Source organism: Heterocephalus glaber, unplaced genomic scaffold, assembly GCF_053883595.1.
Source record: "Heterocephalus glaber isolate CG9 unplaced genomic scaffold, H.glaber_assembly_v1.0 deba00001826, whole genome shotgun sequence".
Classification (NCBI taxonomy): domain Eukaryota; kingdom Metazoa; phylum Chordata; class Mammalia; order Rodentia; family Bathyergidae; genus Heterocephalus; species Heterocephalus glaber.
The window spans coordinates 260,937-282,856 of NW_028258489.1; the positions used below are offsets into that span (position 1 = coordinate 260,937).

General features: G+C 41.7%; 1 protein-coding gene and 1 pseudogene across 1 annotated transcript in view; one reads left to right on the forward strand and one right to left on the reverse strand.

Moving 5' to 3' along the window:
* The window catches only part of Atg14 (autophagy related 14), a 55,226-nt gene that overhangs the window by 14,030 nt on the left and 19,276 nt on the right, over positions 1 to 21,920 (reverse strand). The window contains exons 2-7 of the mRNA XM_004871078.4: positions 20,546 to 20,608; positions 19,038 to 19,080; positions 10,535 to 10,616; positions 6,052 to 6,289; positions 1,810 to 2,039; positions 207 to 324 (exon numbers count right to left, since the gene is read on the reverse strand). Of these exons, the coding sequence (XP_004871135.1) occupies positions 207 to 324; positions 1,810 to 2,039; positions 6,052 to 6,289; positions 10,535 to 10,616; positions 19,038 to 19,080; positions 20,546 to 20,608 (774 nt within the window). The remainder of the gene's footprint in view (positions 1 to 206; positions 325 to 1,809; positions 2,040 to 6,051; positions 6,290 to 10,534; positions 10,617 to 19,037; positions 19,081 to 20,545; positions 20,609 to 21,920) is intronic.
* On the forward strand, positions 12,156 to 14,287 carry LOC106008367 (CCHC-type zinc finger nucleic acid binding protein pseudogene; annotated as a pseudogene).

A 21,920-nucleotide genomic window follows, 5' to 3' on the forward strand; every position in this document is an offset into this window, starting at 1 on the left:
GTTGAATGGCAGCCTAAACTACATAGTGAGACTCATCTCAAAAAAACAAAAAAACAAAAAAAGATAATGAAACATCTGAATATTTTTATCAACATTTCTGGCTTTCTAATACTTAAATTCTTATCTTTGGCTTAACTGGAATTAAGAACTCACAAAAACTTGACAGATCCACAGTACAGAAGACATCGCCACCTTCAATTACTTGCCTGTTGCACAGCTTTTTAGGAAGATTGACATCGAGTATGTGAGATAAAATGTTGACCAGCTGAGTGGCATAGCACAGTGCAGCACTGATGGTGTAGGCAGGGTTATTATGCTCCATGTCTAAAGGGTAAGGAGAACAGTCACACAGCACCTTTAACTTTAACAAAATATTAATGAACCAAGATTTTATGATTTGTAACTTTATCATTACATTACTGGTGGTTAAGTTGCATTTCCTACTCCATGGCTGGACATAAAGGTCTACTGGTTTTAGTTATTTTTTCTTTCTATTCATCAAGTGTATCAGTACATTTTAGGTATACAATATGATGGCATTCATCATTGGGAATTTGTACCTTTCTATGATATACCTTGGTTCTTGTTTTTCCCCCATTCACCTGCCCTCCCTTCAACCCCTCCCTCCACCCTATTTATCAAGACTTTGTTTCCATTTTTCTTTTTTTTCTGAGCACAATGTAACATAAACAAATGAGCCTAAAACTCAGCCAGCCAGGAAGGAAATTGGAGTCTGAACCACTTGGGCCTGAAAATGCAGTATCAGAACAATTAATGCCAACTTAAATGTCACCTTCCTAGAGTCCTTTCCAAACTACTCAACAGAAAAGACATCCCTTCCTTTGCTACCCTGCCCTACTCTAGAAGACCACTGGCTCCCACAGAACCCGCGGTACATATGGGGCCTCTGACCATTTATTTTAACCATTTACTCACCCGAGAAGGGCAAAGGGCCACACCTGTCTTGGTCACCTTGTACTACCAGCACCCAGCACTATTCATGACAAAGCATGTGCTCACTAAATATCTGCTGAATGACTAAATGAGCAATCCTCCTCCATCTAAGAGAAACTACAGGAGTTTTAAAGGGTTTTTCTATTAGGGTACTTCAGTTTCCAGTTTGGTCTGCTAAACAAACAGTAACAGTTATAAACTAAAAATAGAACTCATAGGCTAAATGTGTTACTAAATGAGATCTTTTTTATATAAATAAAGCAGTATTAACCCCCAAAGGTGAATATCTAAAAATGCATGTTTCAGCTGGGTGTGGTGGTGCACACCTACAATTCCAGCACTCCAGAGACTAAGGCGGGAGGATTGCCATGATTTCTAGGCCAACCTGGGCTATATAGTGAGTTCAAGGTCAGCCTGACCTATATATTGAGACCATCTCAAACAACCAAAAAAATTAAAAAATAAATTAAAAATAAACATGTTTTCAGTCCATCAAGTGATGAACAGATAAAATGTAGTATAACCATATAATGGAGTATTACTGAGCCACAAACACCAGCGGACAACTAATATATTCCACAATGTAAACCCTGTGAAAGAAGCCAGATAAAAAGGACACACAGAATCTCTGACTCCATTAATAACCTGGGGTGCCATGCTACACTTTCAGTCCAGGACGACAACCATGCTTTACAACTGCACAGAGGTGATGGGCACACAATGTTTTGAATACTGAATGCCCCAGAACTGTTCACTTTCAAATTGATTTTGATATATATATCTTATCTCAATACACAGACACACACACACAGACACACACACACACACACAATTCTCAACCATTTTGCCTCTTACCAGGCCCCTGCGTGGTTTTCTTCTCTTCCACCCAGCTGTAGTAGGCAGAGTAGTTCCCATTGTTCGGCAGGCTTATCCAGGGCCCCGTGATGCTGATGCTGGTGTCGCCATTGTGGTCATCACAGACCCATCGTCCTGAGAGGTAGGTCGTCCTCCGGGCCTCGGCAAGCTTGCTCACAGTGCTGGAAGTCATGGCACTGTCGCTCTCTGAAGACCCATCTGCAGGGTCTCTAAAAGCCAGAAGCACATTCATGTTGCGGAGACAGACTTTATTTTTTGGTTTTTGCTGCACTGGGGACTGAAGCCAGGGCCTTCACACTAAGTCATATCACAGCCCTTACTTATTTTCATTGTGAGTCAGGGTCTCACTAAGTCACCCAAGCTGGGCTGGAACTTTTGATCTCCTGCCTCAGCCTGCCAGAGTGGTGGGATTCCATTCATCACAACGATCCCCCAGACAGGTGGGGTTACTAAGAGCAGGAATTATATTTGTCATACATGACAGAGCAATGCAAAGTTGGCCCTGAGCACAGGAATTTAACTCACACATGTGAGGAAGGGGACACACGGAGCAGGCTCTAAGGTATCAGCATCTCAAATTCTCTTCTCCACATCCTTGTCCATGCTTAAACTGTTTTCAGAACCCAAGTGAAGTCTGCCTATATTGTTAAACCATTTGCTGTATCAGAAATTAAAACTGAGAAAAATTTCAATGATTCACTAAAAAATAACAGTATATGGTAACAGGTTTCTATGAAAAGAACTCTTTTTCACAAGATGAAATTAAACTCTACCAGTTGTTCTTTCAAGTAAAAACAGCATCCCACAAGAACAGCAGCAAATCCAGCGTGCAGGTCAATCCAATGCTTGTCTGTGCGCCAACCACCATGCTTCAGTGCACAGCAAGAGTGCTTCCTGCTCACTCCCCTTTCATCCCATAGTGCACATGGACACATACTCCAGGGGCCAAATTTGATGACACTAAGCTAGGCATGATGGTGCACACCTGTAAGCCCAGTACTCGGGAAGCTGAGGCAGGAGGATCACAGTAAGTTCAAGGCTAGTCTGAACTACACAGCGAGACCCTGTCTGAACAAACAAAAAAACTACTGATTTTTACTGTTTCTTCAGGGAAATTCTTAAGTGAAACTAGTTTTTTGTTTTCTTTTTTATCTATCACAAACCTGTAGTAACCCTAACGATGATTACTGCACCTTGGTGTCCCTGCCCCAAATGTGTCATGTGCACAGGGCCAGGGGTGTTATAGTCACCATGGCTTCTGAACCACCAGTGCAAATGTGAGCACAGTGAAAATGAACACATTTATCAGTATTATTATAAAGGTGCTCTTGACTTCAAATGGGTCTCAGGGGCCTGCTGCCCAGAAAGGCAGAACAGAAACCCACTATGAAAAGCCATTTCAGGCCGGGGATTTAGCTCAGTGGCATAGCACCTGCCTCACAAACACAAGGTCCTGAGTTTGATCCCTGGTACCACACACAAAAAAAGTCATTGCAGGTACAAATGCAGTGAGGGGAAAGAACATGATGTTTGGAGAAAAGAGTTGTCCAGTGTGGCTGGCGTGTAAGATGCACGGGGAATGCCAGGTTATGGAAAAGTCAGTAGGATGAGGGCAGCCTGGGAAAGGCCTCCTGAGCCTGTACTCCTTCCCTGCACCAAGTGGTTCTTCGTGTTTTTTTCCTCCCTCAACATACCACAACTTAACTGCTACTGGCTGTCACAGGTAAGATTCAGCACTGTGGCCAACTATGAGCTGTACTTCTTACCTTTCTTCTTCCATTCAAGAAAGTTTATGCCTAACACTTTCCATACCAAATTGCCCTTCCCATTCTTCTTCAGGTGTGCCTTGTCTGTTTGTGGCTTTTTATCATTCAGCTATAATTCAGAATCAGCCAAAAGAGGTCTTTCTGCTGACTTGGATTCTATTAAAGGTGTATTTTAGATAAAATATGTTGTTTTAGATTTTCATTAAAAACTTGTTTGTAAACATGTATAGCCTATGGAGTTGTAGTTCTGACATGCAAATTGACTGCAAAATTGTTTGGTATTTTGATAGGAATTGCACTGATTTTACAAATTCATTTGAGAACAGCCATCTTTATGCTGGATCAACAAAGACGGTATCTCTCTCCATTTATTTGTGTATTCTTTATATCTCTCAATGATATGACTTCTATGTTTATCAATTTATAAGGGGTATATTGCTCATCGTTTATTAGACCTAGTCATAAAAACTTTATAGCTTATAAAAAAAAGTTTAGAGAAATGCAAGTGAACAGGAAATCATATTATAGTGCTAATTTCAAAAGCACTGTGTTTAAAAACTGATTATAAAACAGTACCAACACAGAAGGGAAAGTCTTCTCATTTTCTTTCCTAGTACATATGTACTAGACAGTCATACACCACTTTAAGGGGAGCTGTTGTGAGAAATGCATTATTAGCCAAGTTTATCACTGTGCAAACATCATGGAAGGTAAACACACAAACTATGAAAACCGAAACATCACCAGGTGGAAATCTTAGTGGAACCACCATTGTATATGTGATCTGTTGCTGACTGAAAAGTTATGTGACACATGACTGTATATATACATGTTTTCTTTTAGAAAAGATAGTCAGCCTTACAGAAAGTTACACAAATTTTAAAGCTTTCCTACATTTACTTCACCAAACTTCTCCCTATTATCAACACAGAAAAATATAATGAGCAAAATCAAGTAATTAACACTACTATGATACTGTTAACTCATCTACAGAACTTCTTCAGAAGTTCTTCTACAGAACTATGTGGCTCCAACTGTCCTGCTGATATCTTCGTGTGGGTTCAGAATCCAAGCCAGGATCATACAACACATTCAGTCACTGGTCTCCTAACATGTGGAACAGCACCTTTGTCTGTCTCTACTGTAGTGTGTTTTAATACTGATATCAGTGACCTGTCAGAATTAAATGTGGCATAATATTTCTGTTTCATCACCTTTACCCTCTCAAAAGCCTGGCCAGCCAGCTGTCTTTACACCATTTTTTTTTTTTTTTTTTTTTTTTTTGAGATAAGGTCTTGGTGTATAGTTCAGGCTAACCCAGGCTGGCCTCGAACTCAGTGATCCTCCTGCCTCAGCCTCCCAAGTATAATCCTCAGGATTACAGGCATATGTCACCATACCCAGCTTTACACCAATTTTTGAATAATCCAACTTTTCTCCACTAATCCAAAATGTCTCCTTAGAAGTTTCTATTCTGCTGTATTTTAAATCTGCCTTTTTTGTTTGTTTTTCTATTTGCTAACTCTTACAAATGACAAACTACCTGGCAAAAGTCAAAGCAGATTTTCAAGGTAGAAGCAAAATAATCAGAACTATCAGTTTGTATGCACCCAAGTATGGAAAGAGACAAAAAGCCAGACTGAAGAAGGAAGAAACCAAGCCTAGCAGGAGCCCACCATCAGAGCCAGTCCAAAGTGCAAGAGAGGAAAGCACCAAGAGAGACCAAAGCCTCCAGAGCCCAGGAGCCCAGTGGTTATGAGAGCACAAAGGCCTCTGGCAGTAATTTCTAAATCTACCAATCACCAATAGCACCAACGGAGTATTACAAGCCGGGTGTGGCGGTGTATACTTGTCATCCCAGAACTCTGAGAGGCTGAGGCAGACAGATCCAAATTCAAGCCCAGCTTGAGTAACTTTATGACTTAACAAGTCCCTGTCTCAAAAAGGTGCTGTAGCTGTAGCTCAGTGTAGAGGCCCTCGGTCCAATCTCGGGGGGGGGTGTCCAGACTCAGCAGAAGCAATAAACGCCATTTACCAGGAAAAAGCTAAGGCAGCATGTGTTGTCCACTGTCTACCAGGTTCAAAGCATTCTGTGTTTCTGCCATATTAGCTCATTTCGTGGTGAAGTAGGTAGTATTTTTCAATCCCCATTTAACAGATGACGAAATAGACTGAGGTAAAAGTACGCACCTCACAGCACGGAGTAATAAACAGCCTGGCTGAGAACAAAACCAACGAGAGCCAGCACGTGCTTGCAAACTAGGGATATGACTCAGTTGTCACCTGGAAGCTCCGTGACTACATACATGCAGGCCCACCCCCCGCCTCCGCTATGCAGAGTGCACTGTTTGCTAAAGTAGGTAAGATTTAGGGTTCACAATGAGGAAAACCAGTGATCCTTGAGTGAGGCCCAAAAAGTGCATTAGTGACACACCTAGAGTCAAAAGTACTGTACCTTACACCAGTCTTTACTTCCTCAATTGGAAAGATGACAGAGGTGAGCTCTAGAATGTGGGCTCGCCGAAGGTCTGCAAGATGCTCATAATGACTTCTTAAGTCAACAGTTTTTTTTCCTACCAGGTCACCAAGTTTTCGGTTGTGCCTCTGAATCTTCTCCTTTTTCTCTTGATGCCGTTGTGCTCGACTGTAAAGCTTCTGGTTCTTTTCCTTGGTTTTGAGAAGACCTTCTGAATCTAAGATACATAAATCACAACAATTACCTCTGCAAATAGTTTCCATGTAGTGCAGAACCCCCACCCACAAGCATTTCAATTAACAATTTAAAATGAAAGCAAAACCTCAATGAAACCCACTACTGTTCATGACATGGAAATCCTACACATAAAGCAGAGATCACTGCTAACATGACCATGGTCTCCTACTAGGTTTGGGTTTAGCAAAGGAATTACCTGAGTTTCTTACAGTAAGCACCCAAGAATAGTCATGTTGGGCAGAAAGATGTCTAACTCCATTTTGAAAAACTGATGATCTAATTTTCCTTAAAAACCTCTTAGAGGTGCCCTGGCTTGGAATCAGGGACCCAGGAATGATCTCACACTAGAACAGGCAATAGAGCAGCCCCAGAGCTCTGAACAGTCCGAGTGCAGCAGCACCTGGCAGAGGGGAAGCAGTGTGTGCACAGCTGTTTGAACACAGACGCTTGACGTGCTGCAGGGAAAACAGACGCTGTTCCACGTGACGGGGGTGCATGTGCCCTGGCAGACTTAGGCCCCATTTGTGGAGCTCTTTCAGGTTCTGGATCCTAAGACCTGCAAGGGCTGTTGGGCTGAAGCAAAATTTCACTGGAGTAACAATGACACATTGTATATTCTCAGACAGAAAACTAGGAATCACATTCAGGTTCAAAAACAAGTTTATTATTTTACCAGAAAAATTTCCAAATAGTACATTAGAAGCCAGCTTCCCAACTTCACCCTTATTTTAGAGCTGCTCACTGTTCCCTAGCTGTCCTCCAGTTCTTTCTACCAAGGTTTTGTTTTGTTTTTTATTCCTACTATCAAAACCTTAGTCACCTCTCGTGCATGCTCCATGTCTCCAGCTTGGCTGGACTCCAGGCAGTCATGCCCTCTTTCACTCACAAAATTATTATAAACAACAAGCAAAACTCAGCTATTCAGCTACAGGTCACCCCCAAACTGGTGAGTATCTCATATCTCCCTGTGCAGACCCTTCATGCTTACTTACTCCACCCTTCAGATTCTTTCCACAAGATGGAACCACTTAAACAGGGAATGAATGAACACTGAACCAGTCGTCACCCCACACACACTGATCTCCATACTGCTGTCCAATATCTCTCAGGAGCTGCTATTTCCTCTTATTCCCCCAATTTCCAGATGTTACCCACCCAGCAAGGACCATTCCATAAATGCAGCCCAGACCTGCTCCTCAGAACTCTAAGATGTGTTCAGACTTTTCCTATGGCACACAGCTCTTAGTTCCTTACACCAGGTCCCACCCAAGCCTCTCTCCTGACTAGAATACAATACACATTTCAGGGTCCATGCAACCAAACTGCCTTCTTCCTGAGGACCTCTGCTGCAGGCCTCAGAATTCTTATAGCTGCTTTTCCTTAGATACATCTCTTTACTGTCCCTGATCAATGTGAATGTCCTAAAGGTTCAGTCTCTTGGTTCTATCATTAACTTACTCTCCAGGGAGCTCAATCTTTTTCATGATCTCTACTGAGCTCTTTACAGGTATCCACATCGGTCTGTCTAGCCACAGTCCCAAGTCAGACATATCTTTTAGCACTGTTTCAAATCTACTATCACAACTCATCCAAAGTGGCAAGAAATCATCATGGTCACCCCAACTGCAACCAGTGGTGGTTTAGAACTCAGAGCTGTCCTTCTCTCCCTGCCATCTCCCCCAAAATATCAGAATGTCTCATGCTATTACTGTGATCTGATCTTGCTTCTTTGGATAAGTAGCTCTGGCTGCAGTAGAGATCAACTAACTCAACCCCACAATTGCTATAACCTAACTTCCCTATCTAGGCTATATAATGTATCTATATCATACTGTATCATGAAACTGTAAATCAAAACACACTGGGAAAGTAACTCATCAGGCTCTACAGTTTATAATTCATACCCATTACGTGAACACATGCTATTTCAACAACGGTTTTACAGACTATTGGGTAGCAAGCCTTTTGATCCATGAACTTGAGTCCAAGCATCACTTCTGATAATTTGTAATTCTTTGCAAAACTGCCAGTGTGGTCTAGAACATGGAAACAAGACTCCATTTCCTTTCTAAAGAGCAGAAGCTTTCAACCCTGACAGGTTATCAGAGCCACCCGCGAGTAGTGCTGCTCAAAGTAAGGGAAACAGACCTAGGCCACTCTACAAACTTCCAGTCATGACAAAAGAAGCACAGGACAACAGTGTAGCTTGACGATCGTACACTTGCCTAGTATGTACTAGGCCTGTGTTTGATCCTCGGCATGACCAAACAAGTCCAGAAATCCAAAATAAGCATGTGGAAACCTTTTCCCAAACATGGCAAGAGGATGTGGCTATGACATTCAAACTGTGATAATTCACATATGTCTAGGGTTGAGCCAGGTTTTTGTAAACCATAAAAAGGGTCATCAGGTGACTGATGATTTGCTAGGGATAGAAACCTGTTAGAGTTCACTGCTTTAAGGTCGGGGCGGGGGCGGGGCATGTAGTTTGGTACTGAGGATTCAACCCAAAGCCTTCACACTGAATTATAGCTCCAGCCATTATTTTTGTGTTAAAAACAGGGTCCAGGCCAGGTGTGGTGGCACACATCTACAAACCTAGCATTCAGGAGGCTGAGGCAGAAGATTGCCATGAGTTCAAGGACAGCCTGGGCTACACAGTGATCTCAAAGATGGCCTGGACTACACAGAAAGACCCTATCTCAAAAAATCAAAATAAAGGAAGGAGGGGAGGGGAGGGAAGGAGCCAGGGAGGTGGGGTGGGCAGGTCTGGCCAAGTTGCTAAGTTGCCCAGGTTGGGCTTGAACTTGTGACCCTCCTCCCCCAGTCTCCTAGCTAGTATTGGGATTACTGGTATAAACCATTTCGTTGGCAGGGGCCATGATTTTTATGTGGTTGGAATTTTTGCTTTGAGAGTTAGGAACCTATGAAAAAGAACTGATCAAAGCTTTAAACTTGTTCATCAGCAATACGTGCATATTCGGTACATTCTGTACTTTGAGACATTTCACAGATGCCTGGGGGCAAAGCTTGGTCTGAACACCATGGAGGATGGGGAAGGAGGATGAAGCCAATGTTTACTAATAAGTTCCCATCCTGCTACTGAACGCAAGCCTGTGGAGAAGGCAAGAAGAGCTCAAGTGACCCTTGGCTGCTTGCAGCACTGAGTGCCTGTGTATCATGCTGCCCTGCTTCTTTAACCTGTTCATCCTGAGCAACTCTACATGAGGACTTCCTGAGCACAAACACTGTCAAAGGAAGCTTTGATTACCATTCTGTAAGTACCTACATCTGAAGACAGGAAGAGGATTCATGAGGCTTGCTAGGTAACTCACTCAAAGCCTAACACTCTCATCAGAAATACATGCTTCTAAGGATGAAGATTTCTAAGAGGACTCAAATTTTGATAACCACCTATGACACAGTATAAAGTATTCAAATGTAATATAAAATCAGTACAATTAAAATAAAATATGTAGGAGATTCAATAAGAAGAAAAGCCAGTATTTGATGCTCCTGCCATAAACTGATGATTATTTTGAGTTTACCAAGTGTATCAAGTTAGCTAAGGTGAAGGAGAGCAAATATTCTTTAACAGTTTTGTTTGGTCGTGCTTGGGACTAGACTAAGGGCATCACTCATAAGAAGTATGAGCTCTAGCACTGAGCTCATCCCCACCTCTTCCTTAAAGTTTTACCTGAGAAAGGCAGCAGATTACTGAAGGCATCTATCACCTCATGTTGATACAAATTCTTTATATAAATGTTTTACAAGTAGAAAGGAAGGCAGGTCCTCGTTGACCATCACTGACAAGAAAATTTGAAATCCAAAATGCTCCAAAATCCAATTTTCTGAATGCCAAAATCATGTCACAAGTGAAAAATTCCACACTTGACCTCATGTAAAGGCACATAGTACAGGTATGCTGAAAATATTATATACAATGACCTCAAAGCTATGCATTGAAGATGCACATACAACAAAAATGAATTCTGTTTTTAGACATGGCTCCTACCTCATTAATGTATATGCAAATATAAAAAATCCAAAATCTGAAACACTCTGGTTCCAAGCACTTCAAATAAAGGATATTCAGCTTGTCATAAACTTTTCCAAGTCACCTGTCCCCACTTTTCCTCTCTTCAAGTGGCCCTAGAGTATCAGTCCCATGAAATTCCACAGGAACCCGTTATCAAGGCTGGAGCAAGGGAGGCAAATTACTTACTTTTCTTCATTTCTTCATTTCCTTTACATATCGTTTGTTTCAGTTGTTCAATCCTCATCTTGCAGGACATTATTTTCCATCGCTGAAAAAAAAGCACACAAAAAGTATTGAATGTTAGTCTCCTATGATTAATATTACTATCTACCTGGAATCACTACCTATTTTTACACATCCTAGAAAACGTAATAGCTTTTGTATAGCTGTTGTTATAGCTTTTATAACTATGGTAGATTACAAAACAGAAAACATTTCATGGGTCACACTGCAAAGGCTGCTAGGAAATTCAGAGATAAACACATAGTTCTTCTGCATGTGTCAGTGAGCACCGAGAAAACTGTCAAAGGACATTTTCTCAACCTGTTCCGTACAGTATATAGCTAGCTAAGAGGCAGGAGCAGTGAAACTGAGCTACATCCTCAGCCCTGCTAGCAGGTAATCATATGTGACTATTTCAAATTCAATTAAAATTACATTAAATAATTCAGCTCCTCCCCTCACACCATTCACACATCAAATGGTCAATACCACAGCAGTCTAATGGGTACCGTTCTGGACAATTTCGATACAGAAATTGGATCGTCACAAGTTTTTGTGATGCGCTGCTCCAAAGTTTTAGTGATGGTTACTAAGGAGACTATTAGCGGCACTGAATTAACTCATACTGTAAGCAAACATTAATAAAATTTGCAACAAGTTGTTTTCTAAAAGTGCATAATGCATTAAGACTCTCTGAAATGCCTGAGAAAACTGTATGAAACATAAAATTGCCTCTTTACCAGAAATGGCACAGCCATTAAGAGAATAAAATCACCAAAAACAGGGAAATATTTAAAAGTATGATTATTCTCTAATGTCCCCATAAATGTGGGTGCTTAAAACAATATGAAAATATTTAGACAGCGTCTCGTGCGCCACACTCTGGTGAGAAGCCTCACGCCCCTGCCTCACGGCCTGGGCTCTCGTGGGCCTGCTCCCGCCCTCCGCTAGCCTGGCCCAGACCAGAAGCCGCGCCGCAAGGCCTGGGGGTCGGATGTGGGCAGGAAGCACAAGTCTGACAGACACCTGGACACGGACCATGTGACGCCTCTGAAGCTGGTTCTGAAAGCGGGAGGGAGCGAGGTCACGGAGCTGTCCACAGGGAGCTCGGGACACGACTCGAGCCTCTTCAAAGACAAAAATGATCACAACAAACACAAAGAAAACAGAAAAAGAGGCAGAAGGGAGAGAAGCAAGCGCCTGGGGAAGAAAGGGGAGAAACGGAGACGAGCCAAGACGATCCCAGGTTACACTGTTCTGCTGTATTTAATAATGAAGCAGTTACTATAAAAAAAAGCAGGCCCTGATGCCTGCCTGCAACCCCAGCACTCTGGGAGGCTGAGATCACAAGGTGGCCCAGCCTGGGCAACTTACTGAGGCCTCATAAAAAAAAAATGTTTTTAAGTGCTGGGAAACCAGGTGTGATGGCACATGCCTGTAATTCCAGCACTAGGGAAGCACAGGTGGGAAGATCACCAGGAATTCAAGGCCAACCTGGACTACACAGAAAGACCCTGTCTCAAAAAACAAAAACAAAAAGTGCTGGGGGTGTGCAGACCTGCGCAGGCAAGGACCCTGAAAATAAATACCCACTGCCTCTCAAGCCCCCTGCTCTGGACCTGCGTCCAAGTCTCTGCCACCGAGGGTCCACTCAGACACTGAAGATCTAACTGCAGCCATAAGCAGCCCTGAGGGCTTCATGTGTGGACGCTCGGGCCACTGGGCCCGGGAATGCCCTACTGGTGGAGGCCATGGTTGTACAATGAGAAGCCGTGGCAGGGGTTTCCAGTTTGTTTCCTCATCTCTTCCAGACATCTGTTACCACTGTGGTGAGTCTGGTCACCTTGCCCAGGACTGTGATCTTCAGGCCGATGCCCACTATAACTGTGGCAGAGGTGACCACATTCCCTAGACTGCAAGGAGCCTGACAGACAGCGAGAGGAGGGCTGCTACAACTGGCAAGCCTGGGCTTCTGGCCTAAGACTGACCACGCAGATGAGCAGAGGTGCTGTTCTTGTGAAGAGTTAGACACTCTCAGAAAGACTGCACCAAAGCGAAGCGCTATAGGTGTGGTGGGACTGGTTACACAGCCATCAACTGCAGCAAGACAAGTCAGCCGTTACGGCTGTGGGGAGTCTGGGCATCTTACACGGGAATGCACGATTGAGGCCACAGCCTAATTATTTTCCTTTGTTGCCCCTCCTTTTTCTGATTGATGGTTGTATTGTTTTGTCTGAATCCTCTTCACTGGCCAAAGGTTGGCAGATAGAGGCTCTTCCCAGGCCAGTGGGCTTTACTTGCTGTGTAAAAGGAGGAAAGGGGTGGGGAAAAAAATAATTTTCTGTATTTAACTACAAAAGTTTTTGTTTTGTTTGGTAGAGGTGTTATATATAATGCTTTGCTGAAGAACTCCCTTTCCTCAGCACTGGTGAATAGAGACTGACAAATGGGAAGAGCTGTCAGGCCACAGGCTCATCCTGGGCCTCTTCAATCTGTTCCCACGTGGATGGTAAGATCGATTCTGGAAGTGTCCATGAACTTCCTTAAATAACTTTAAGTTTAGCATAACGACGGCCTTGGATTGACCTCAGTAGCTGTTAAATAACACCAGGTAACATCTGTATCAGGCCCTCATAGAACATACATGTGAGTGGGAGTGAAAAAAAAAGACAAACGTGCACACTGATGGCCATGTGAGAGAACTCGAGTTAGACGCCTAGACCAGCACTGGTAATGGACATACAGATGGGAATGGCAAAGGTTGAGAACACAGTTTTTCAAAGACTGAATCTAAAACCCAGAGTAAACATCAGTGTTCAGAGTTAGTATAATTTGGAGCTATTCAGGAATTGCAGAGAAATGCATTTTCACAGAAATCAAGATGTTATTTTTATATATTATATCACTTAGACAACTGTTTCAATTTGCTGTAATCAGTTTTTGTTTTTGTTTTCTTTAGTACTAGGGATCGAACTTGGGACCTCACACTTACAAGGCAGGCATGGCACCACTGAGCTAAATCCCCAGCCCTGTAATCAGTTTGTAAAGGTCAGATGGAAAAAGCAACTGAAGTCCTAGAAAATAGAAAATGCAATTTTAAACTATTCTAATAAAGCTGGAGGAGGAAAGAGGGAAAAAAAGTGCTGGGGATGTAGCTCAGTGCAGAGGCCCTGGGTTCAGGGGTGTGTGTGTGGCAGGTGTAATTATATAGACCAGGCCAAGTGAAAAAAGTTACCAGGTACAGGTGGTTAAGGAACACTGTACCATTCTTCGGTACTTTTTCAACATTTCTATTTCATGTCCATATGTGAGCATCATCTCATTGATGCTCATATATTATTTATCTGTAATCAACAGTTAAATCTACATCTTACAGGTGACTGAAAAAAAAGGTGTGGTGAGAGTGAATGCATTGCCAAAGGTCACAGTATTTCAAGGATGAAGCTGAACCTCTAGACTATAGGTCAGCAAAATGTCCAACACTAACTGGTTTGGTAAATAAAGCTTTATTGGGACACAGCTAAAAAAAAAAAAGAATTTAGAGCATTAACACTTATCTAAGAAGTTTAATGGTGCAAGACCCAGGGCAGGCTGCAGGAATTTGACAGCAAGGGAAAGGCTAACAGATGCGTGGCATCTTTACTTTTAAAAGGTGATGGTCTTGATGTTTTTGATAGAAAAATTACAGAACATCAGAGAATTTAGAAAAATTTTCCACAGAACATATTTTGCTTACTTTTATCATTTGAAATGTAATCAAAATTAACTTCTATCAGAAATATTAAGTTCAATAAAACTCTCCATTCTTATTGTCAGAAAAAAGTAAAAATTGCAGAAGAAAAAAAGTGTGATGACCATTAGCCTGACTCCTTCCCATTCCTCAAAGGTAACCTCTGTGTGTGTGTGTGTGTGTGTGTGTGTGTGTGTGTGTTTTGCATGAGCATGCTGGTGGGAATTGAATTGAGGGTCTCCTAAATCCTAAGCACACACTGCTCCACTGAGCTGTGCCTCTGTACCCTAAAGGTAATCTCCTAAAATTAAAGTGAGACATGCCTTTTCAAGTTTTTTAGAGTATATTTACATACACAAATGGAATCATACTTTTATTTTTACATTGAAATATATCTTGCATATATTTCCTTATTGATATATGTAGACTGATCACATTTTAGAAGTTTCTTAAATGATTTTAATTGCATGGTAATTATAGGGTTCAGTGTGATATTTCAACACATGAATACCAAGACTATGGGTTTTTTTTTGGTACTGGGGATCAAACTTGGGACCTTGTGCTTACAAGGCAGGTGGCGGAACCACTGAGCTAAATAAATCCCCGGCCCGACTATGTTCTTTTTAACACAGTACCACGGCTGTTCATCTCCTGACCGATGAACATTCAGCTTCCTCACCCATGAACTTCTGCATTCAGGTGCATTTTCACAGGAGGAAAACTGTTTGGGCGCTACATGTGCTATGTGCACTTCATGTGCTTCTTAAAGCAACCACCACAAAAACAAACAACTATGGCCATTATCCCCAAACTGTCTCCAAATTGAATGTGTTGATGAACACTCCAACCAACAAGGTATACGTGCTGTCAAACTCCTTATTTTCCAACATCATATTATCTCATTGTTAATTTTCTTTAGAGCTTGTAATATACAGACCTTTCTAAATTTTATCAGCTGCCCAAGTGCCCTCTGTGCCTTATAAAGGTTATCCTCAAGGGGCCAACAGAGGGAAGGGAAAGGGGACCTAAAAAGAATTAAGACGTCATGTTCGTGTACCGAAACTCCCCATGATGCACGTAAATCAGTATGTACTGCAAACGTGTACTAATAAAAATACATCTTTATAAGTTTATATTTAATCATCAACCCTTCTGTACCATATTTATTATGAATTTTTGCTAAAAGGATGGCTCACTGCTTTTGTAATTCTACATCAATACCAGATTTATAATTATCCTTTATGATAGCTCCAAAATTAACTGCCTGTGCCCTAGTTTTGGTATCTAGGAAAAACATTTGAGAAGGCAGCCCTACAAATCTATTTAAATAAAGGACTGTCAAAGTGATCAAAAAAATTGGAGCGGGGGGCTTCCAGGAAGATGATGGAGTGGTGAACAGCAGAGGAGGAGCCTTTCCTAGATTTGGTGCCCTGACACTAGAATATAATGGCAGGAGGAGGAGGAGGGCGGGGTGGGGGGGGTGGGGGGGGAGTAGGTCCCCGGGACCAAAGAAGGATCTGAAGTGAGAAGTGATGTCCAAAGGGAAAGCGAAGAGAGAGACTTCAACAAAGAGGAAGAAGATAACAAGCAGCCCTCTCTCCCAGAGTCTGGACTCACAGCGTGGAAACGATGGGTCGAACCTGCAGACACACAGTGACTACTGGTGACCCCAGGGACCTTCATGGAGAAATACACCAGTGGAATGGAGCAAGAGATGAAGCCGACTGCAACAGCTGGTGATTTATCCAAGTTCAGGTGTCCCCCAGGAGAGGGCAATCGGCTGGTAGCCATCCTGGAGAGGTGCCAACTGAACTTGGAACTCAGAACAGCTGCAGGCCAACTCCATCTAGTGGCTCCCAGGGTCTCAGTGAGAGCGCAGAGTTCAAGTCAGTAGGGAGCCAAGTTCAAGCCTACAGGAGGCACATGGACTGAAGCAGGCTGAAAAAACCCAGTTCCAGCCTCATAGCCAGAAACCAGCCTGAACTTCAGTGAAATTAAAGGTGCAGGCTGGCTGGGATTATCCACTACCCCACCATAAAGCTACAGCTGGCTTTCTGGGATTAATCAATTCAGCTCTGGACTGTCTGCCCACACTGTCTAACAGTGACAGCAGAGACGTGCCTTGAATTGAACTTTTTTTCTTTCTTTTTTCTTCTTTTCTGATTTTTGTTCTTGATTTGTTTTGTTTTTTCTTGAGCGTTTGAACATGGTTTCTGGTTTTTGTTGTTCTGTTGTGTTACCATTTTTCTATCTTCCTTTCCCTTTCCCTCCTATCTGCTTCATCAGTTTCCCAAAGTTTGGACAATTTACCTTGGTCCTCCAGCCTCTTCCTCTTCTTCTATCTGTCTTTTCCCTCACACTAAACAAGATGCAACCACCCCAGACTTCCAGCTCTCCAAAGGCAAACCCAAGATGGCAGTAAGGTAGAACAATCCGAAAACCACACACCTGGACATTTTAAAGTTTTAACAGTGGAAGTAACAAAGGAGAGGCGGTAGGAGAAGAAAATCAAAGCAGAAATACTTTTTCAGATAACTACAGAGACAATGACCACATTGAAAGACATGCTTAGTGACTCTAGAGCAGATACAGCTAAAAAAAAAAAGAGGCAGGAGTCAGTTGGGATTTAGCTCAGTGGCGCTGTGCCTCCCTCCCAAGCACAATCTACAAAATCAGTGCTCAAATATTAACAACAGCCTTCCTGCACACAAGTAACAAACTCACTGAGAGAGAAATTAGGGAACTATAACCTTTCAAAATAGCATACAAAAAAATGAAATAAGTAGGAATCAATCTCACAAAGGAAGTAAAAGACCTCTACACTGAACACTACAGTACTCTGAAAAAGAAGATCAAAGAGGATATCAGAAAATGGAAAGATATCCCTTGTTCTTGGGTAGGAAGAACCAGTATAGTGAAAACGGCCATACTTCCAAAATTGTTATATAGATTGAATGCAATTCTGATCAAAATTCCAACAGCATATATCACAGAGTTAGAAAAAACAATCCCAAAATTAGTATGGAGCCAGAAGAGACCTAGAATAGCAAAGGCAATTCTGGGCAACAGAGGCAAGGCAGGGGTCATCACAATCCCTGACTTGAAATAGACTAGAAGATGCAGAAACAACTCCAGACATACTCAGCCACCTTACCTTTGACAAAGGAGCCAAACACACTTACTAGGAAACAGATAGCCTCTTTAATAAATGGTCCTGGAAAAACTGGCTTTCCATATGCCAAAGAATGAAACTAGACCTGCATCTCTCACCATGCACTAACCTAAAATTGAAATGAATTAAATATCTAAATATTAAAACAGAAACCCTAAGTCTGCTGGAAGATGGAATGAGTAGGACACTCGAAGACACTGGTGTAGTCAAAGACTTTATGAACAACCCCGATCGCACAGAAACTATAATCACAAAGAATCACAACTGGAATCTCATCTTATTAAAAAGCTTCTGCACACCAAGAGAAACCACCAACAGAGTGAAGAGACAGCCCACAGTGTGGGGAAAAAATTTTTAGCAGCTGTTCATCAGACAAAGGACCATCATCTAGAATAAAGAACTCAAAAAACAAAAATCAAGACCCCCCAAAAATAAAGACCAAATCCAAAAATGAGCATCTGAAATGAATAGACAATTCTCAGATTAAGTAGAAATGAGAGACTAATATATCACTGGTCATTCAAGAAATGCAAATTAAAATAATGCTGATTTCATCTCACTCCATAAAGAATGGCTGTTATCAAGAAATCAACCAATAACAAATGCTGGAGGGTCTGTGGGGAAAAAGGAATCCTCCACTGTTGGTGGGAGTGTAGCCTGTTGTAACCACTGTGGAAATCAGTGTGGAGATTTCTCAAAAAGTAAAACTAGAGGTTCCATTTAACCCAGCTATTCCCCTTCCTGGTATCTTCCCAAAAGAATTAAAAACATGGTACCACAGTGATATATGCACACCCGTTTATAGTGGCACAGTTTGTAATAGCTAAATCTTGGAAACAGCCCAAATAACCATCAACTAAGGAGTGGATAAAGAAGATGTGGGTTTTTTTCTATAATGGAGTCCTACTCTGCCATAAAGAAGGATGAGCTTCAGACATTTATAGGGAAACGGTTGGATCTTGAGACTCTTAAGTGAAATAAATCAAACACACATGTTTCAATACTATATTGTTTCTCTGCTGTGAGAAACCAAAAGTGGAAATAAGGACTAAAATGTATAACAAATACTGGGAAGAAAATGTTCAATGGGAAGGGAAACAAGGGAGGTGGGGAGACAGGAAGGAAAGGACAAGAAGAAATAGAAGGAAAAAATGGAATCAAAGCTTTTGCCCATTGGGAGGGGAGGGGCTTGAGGAGAGGGAGAGAAAGGGAAAAGGAGGTGGGATGTATTATGTACAGGTGCAAACTCTCTATGATGAGTGCTACCATTATGTAGGCCTTAAAGGTACCAATAAATGTTTTGCTATTAAAAAAAAATGTTTTTTCTGAGATAGGTTCTCACTCTGTAGTTCAGGCCAACACTGAATTCTACGTGGCCCAGACTGGCCTCAAACTCACGGTGATCCTCCTGCCTCGGCCTCCCAAGTGCTGAGATTACAGGTGTGCACCACCACACTTGGTTTTCAAAAATAAATTTAAATTCAAAATGATTTAAGCTCTACCAACTTAAAAACACGTAGTGCCAAGTATAAAGACTATTAACCTAAGTATGACTTAGAACTTACCAACTGATCTGTTATCCATTTTCCTTCCATAGCTTTTAATACTCTGGGGGAAAGAACAGAGACAGCAAGCTCTTGAAAATAAAGTTTTGTGAAATTCAAAACATAAAATCAACTTTTTAAAGTAAGTGATTAGAAGCATCTGGCCAAGTGAGACTTGCCATGGCTAGTATTTCCCCAACTTCTCAGTCTCTAAAAATTCCTCACTTCCTTCCCTTTGCACTGCTGATGCTGCCCAGAGCCTTCATAAACATTCGCAATGAAATCCCACAATACCTGGCCTCATCCTCAGAACTCCATCAGCCACAGTTCATAACAACACCTACATGAGAACTCAAAATCTAAAATAGTGTGTTGGCTCCCCAAGAAATGGCACAGACCAGCATTTCTGAAAACGTATCCTATGGAACCTAGAACATTTTATGGAATAAAGTGCTCTATGGGAGAAAAAGTTTCTGTGACTGAGTCATCTAGCAAAATGGCTCAGTTAAAAAAAAAATTCAAATTTCTCTAAAGCAGAATCTCAGGCTTAATCTGGTCATGAATGTGTCTGTCAGACATGGCAGACTCTTAAAAGTTCAGACCCCACTTTAGGATTCCCTGGCAAAGATACTGTTTTCATCAGAAGAGCAACACTTCCTCGTGGAGCTGGTGTGAAAGGTTTCAAAAGACCCCTAATAAGGACAGGACTTGCAGTGGAAGAAAAGCACTGAGGCAAGGCAATCTGTGCATGAAAGCAGAGAGGCAAACTCCCAGTCTATGGGTCAGTTTGAATCAGAAAGTTCTACAGGACAGTTCTCACATGTAGGGGCTGATTCATCAGGTGCTCATTAACAACTCAGATTCCCAGGCCTCAGCCCAGACCTACTGAGTTAAGGTCCTGCGTAAGGACAAAATTCCCAAGAAGCTGCATTTTCCAGCACTACTTCAATTAATGGATTCACACACAGATATCTGCAGACCGTGCTTTGCAAACCTGACACAGAAGGGAAAGTAAATGAAAGCAGGAAGGTCCAATTGGGGACACTAGCACTAATTTCAATCTAATCAAACCTACTGTTGCGGGCCAATTTGCCAAGCAATGCCAAGGGCCAGAGGTCTGACTACACTCACCAAGTGCCTACTGTCTGGCAGGCATCAGGTCTGAGCCCAGTGTTTTCTGGAACTTGATACTCTTTCGTGCTGGACCTCTCCCTGATGCACTCCTTTCCCACATGTGGCAGGATTGCAACTAAGTTCAGTGAGCTACCAATCCGAGTACAGTAGTACCTTGGTTCATGAATTTAATTCATTCCATGATTCTGGTCATGAACTCAATCAAATTTCCCCATAAGGCCCAGTGTCACCTGATTCAGAGTTCTCAAATGAAAGCAAATTTTTGCTGAATACATTTGTGAAAAGAAGCGCTCCAGAACCAAGGTATTGCTGTTCTGTATCTACATACCATGGCAATGAAGTAAACCAAGTGGTGACAGACAGGCTCTCACAAATTTTAAAAAAAAACAACTCACTCTTTTTGAAATTCTTCTTGCTTGCTCTTAAGTCGGTTTAACCTTTCCTTCTTGTCAATAAACCTGTAAGAAAATAGTTCAATGTTTTATTTAGATGTTCATTTTTCTCAGTTCAATAAGATTATACAAGTTCCCAAGAGCTGATCACATCTTACCATCCTGAAGTAAACACACATCTTTTCAATGACATACACACTGCTGCTTACAACTGAATATTTTAAAACTAAGTTCAGATCTTCAACTTTAAAAGCCCTTCCTAGTGTTACAAAATGTTTGCACATTCTCCCCGACCACAGGTTACATTTTTTTCCAAAGCATGCACATCAGAACACTAAGATGAATTGTAATTCAAGGTAACTGAAGCTTCTGTTAACAAAAAAAAAAATTTTAACCGGGGATTTAGCTCAGTGGTGCTGTCACCTGCCTCACAAGTGCAAGGCCCTGAGTTCGATCCCTGTTACCAAATAAAGAAAATAATAATTTTAATTACTAAACTTAATTTAATCCTGCTCTCCCCTATAAATTAAGTCCTTGTAATTTTTAAAGTATGTTTTTCATTAAAAATTGTTAGTCACTGCAAGCTAACAACTCAATAAAAGGTATCAAAAAGGAGTATAAAAGTGCTGTTAACTTTCTCTAGGTTTGTCTTCTACCCCTACCTCATCCTTATTTTCTCCCTGCTGACTTTATTTTGGCTTTAATTTGTTTTGTTTTGTTTGTAGCTTACTGTGGCAACCGACATTATTAATTTTAAACCTCTTTTTCTTTCTGAAAGTTTAATTTATTTAAACTGATACCAACAAAATCTAAAACTTATTCTTATTCATGGGACACCATAGGATGTTTCCACACATGTATGTATTGTACAATGCTTAAACCAGGTTAAACATATCTCCTCAAACATCATTTCTTTATGGCAAAACATGTGAGGTTCTCTCATCTAGCTTTCTGAGAAACACCACACACTACTGTCACCCACGGTCACCCTGCTGTGTAACAGCACCTCGAAGCTTCTCAGCCTGCACAGGACCCACTCAACAACCTTTCCCCATCCCTCCCTGGCTTTGGCAGCCACCCTTCTATTCTACTCTACTTTTCTGTCAGCTCTTCTTTTTAGATTGCTCAAAGAAGAGAAAACATGCAACATTTAACATTCTTTTTTTTTTTTTTTTTTGGTACCAGGGATCGAACTCGGGATCTTGCACTTTCAAGGCAGGCAGCAGAACCACTGAGCTAAATCCCCAGCCCAAACATTTAACTTTCTGAATCTGTCTTATTTTGCTTGTCTCTAATTCCACCCATTTTCCTATGACTGACAGGATTTTGTCCTTCTTTATGACTGAATAACGTTCCACTCTACATATATTACCACATT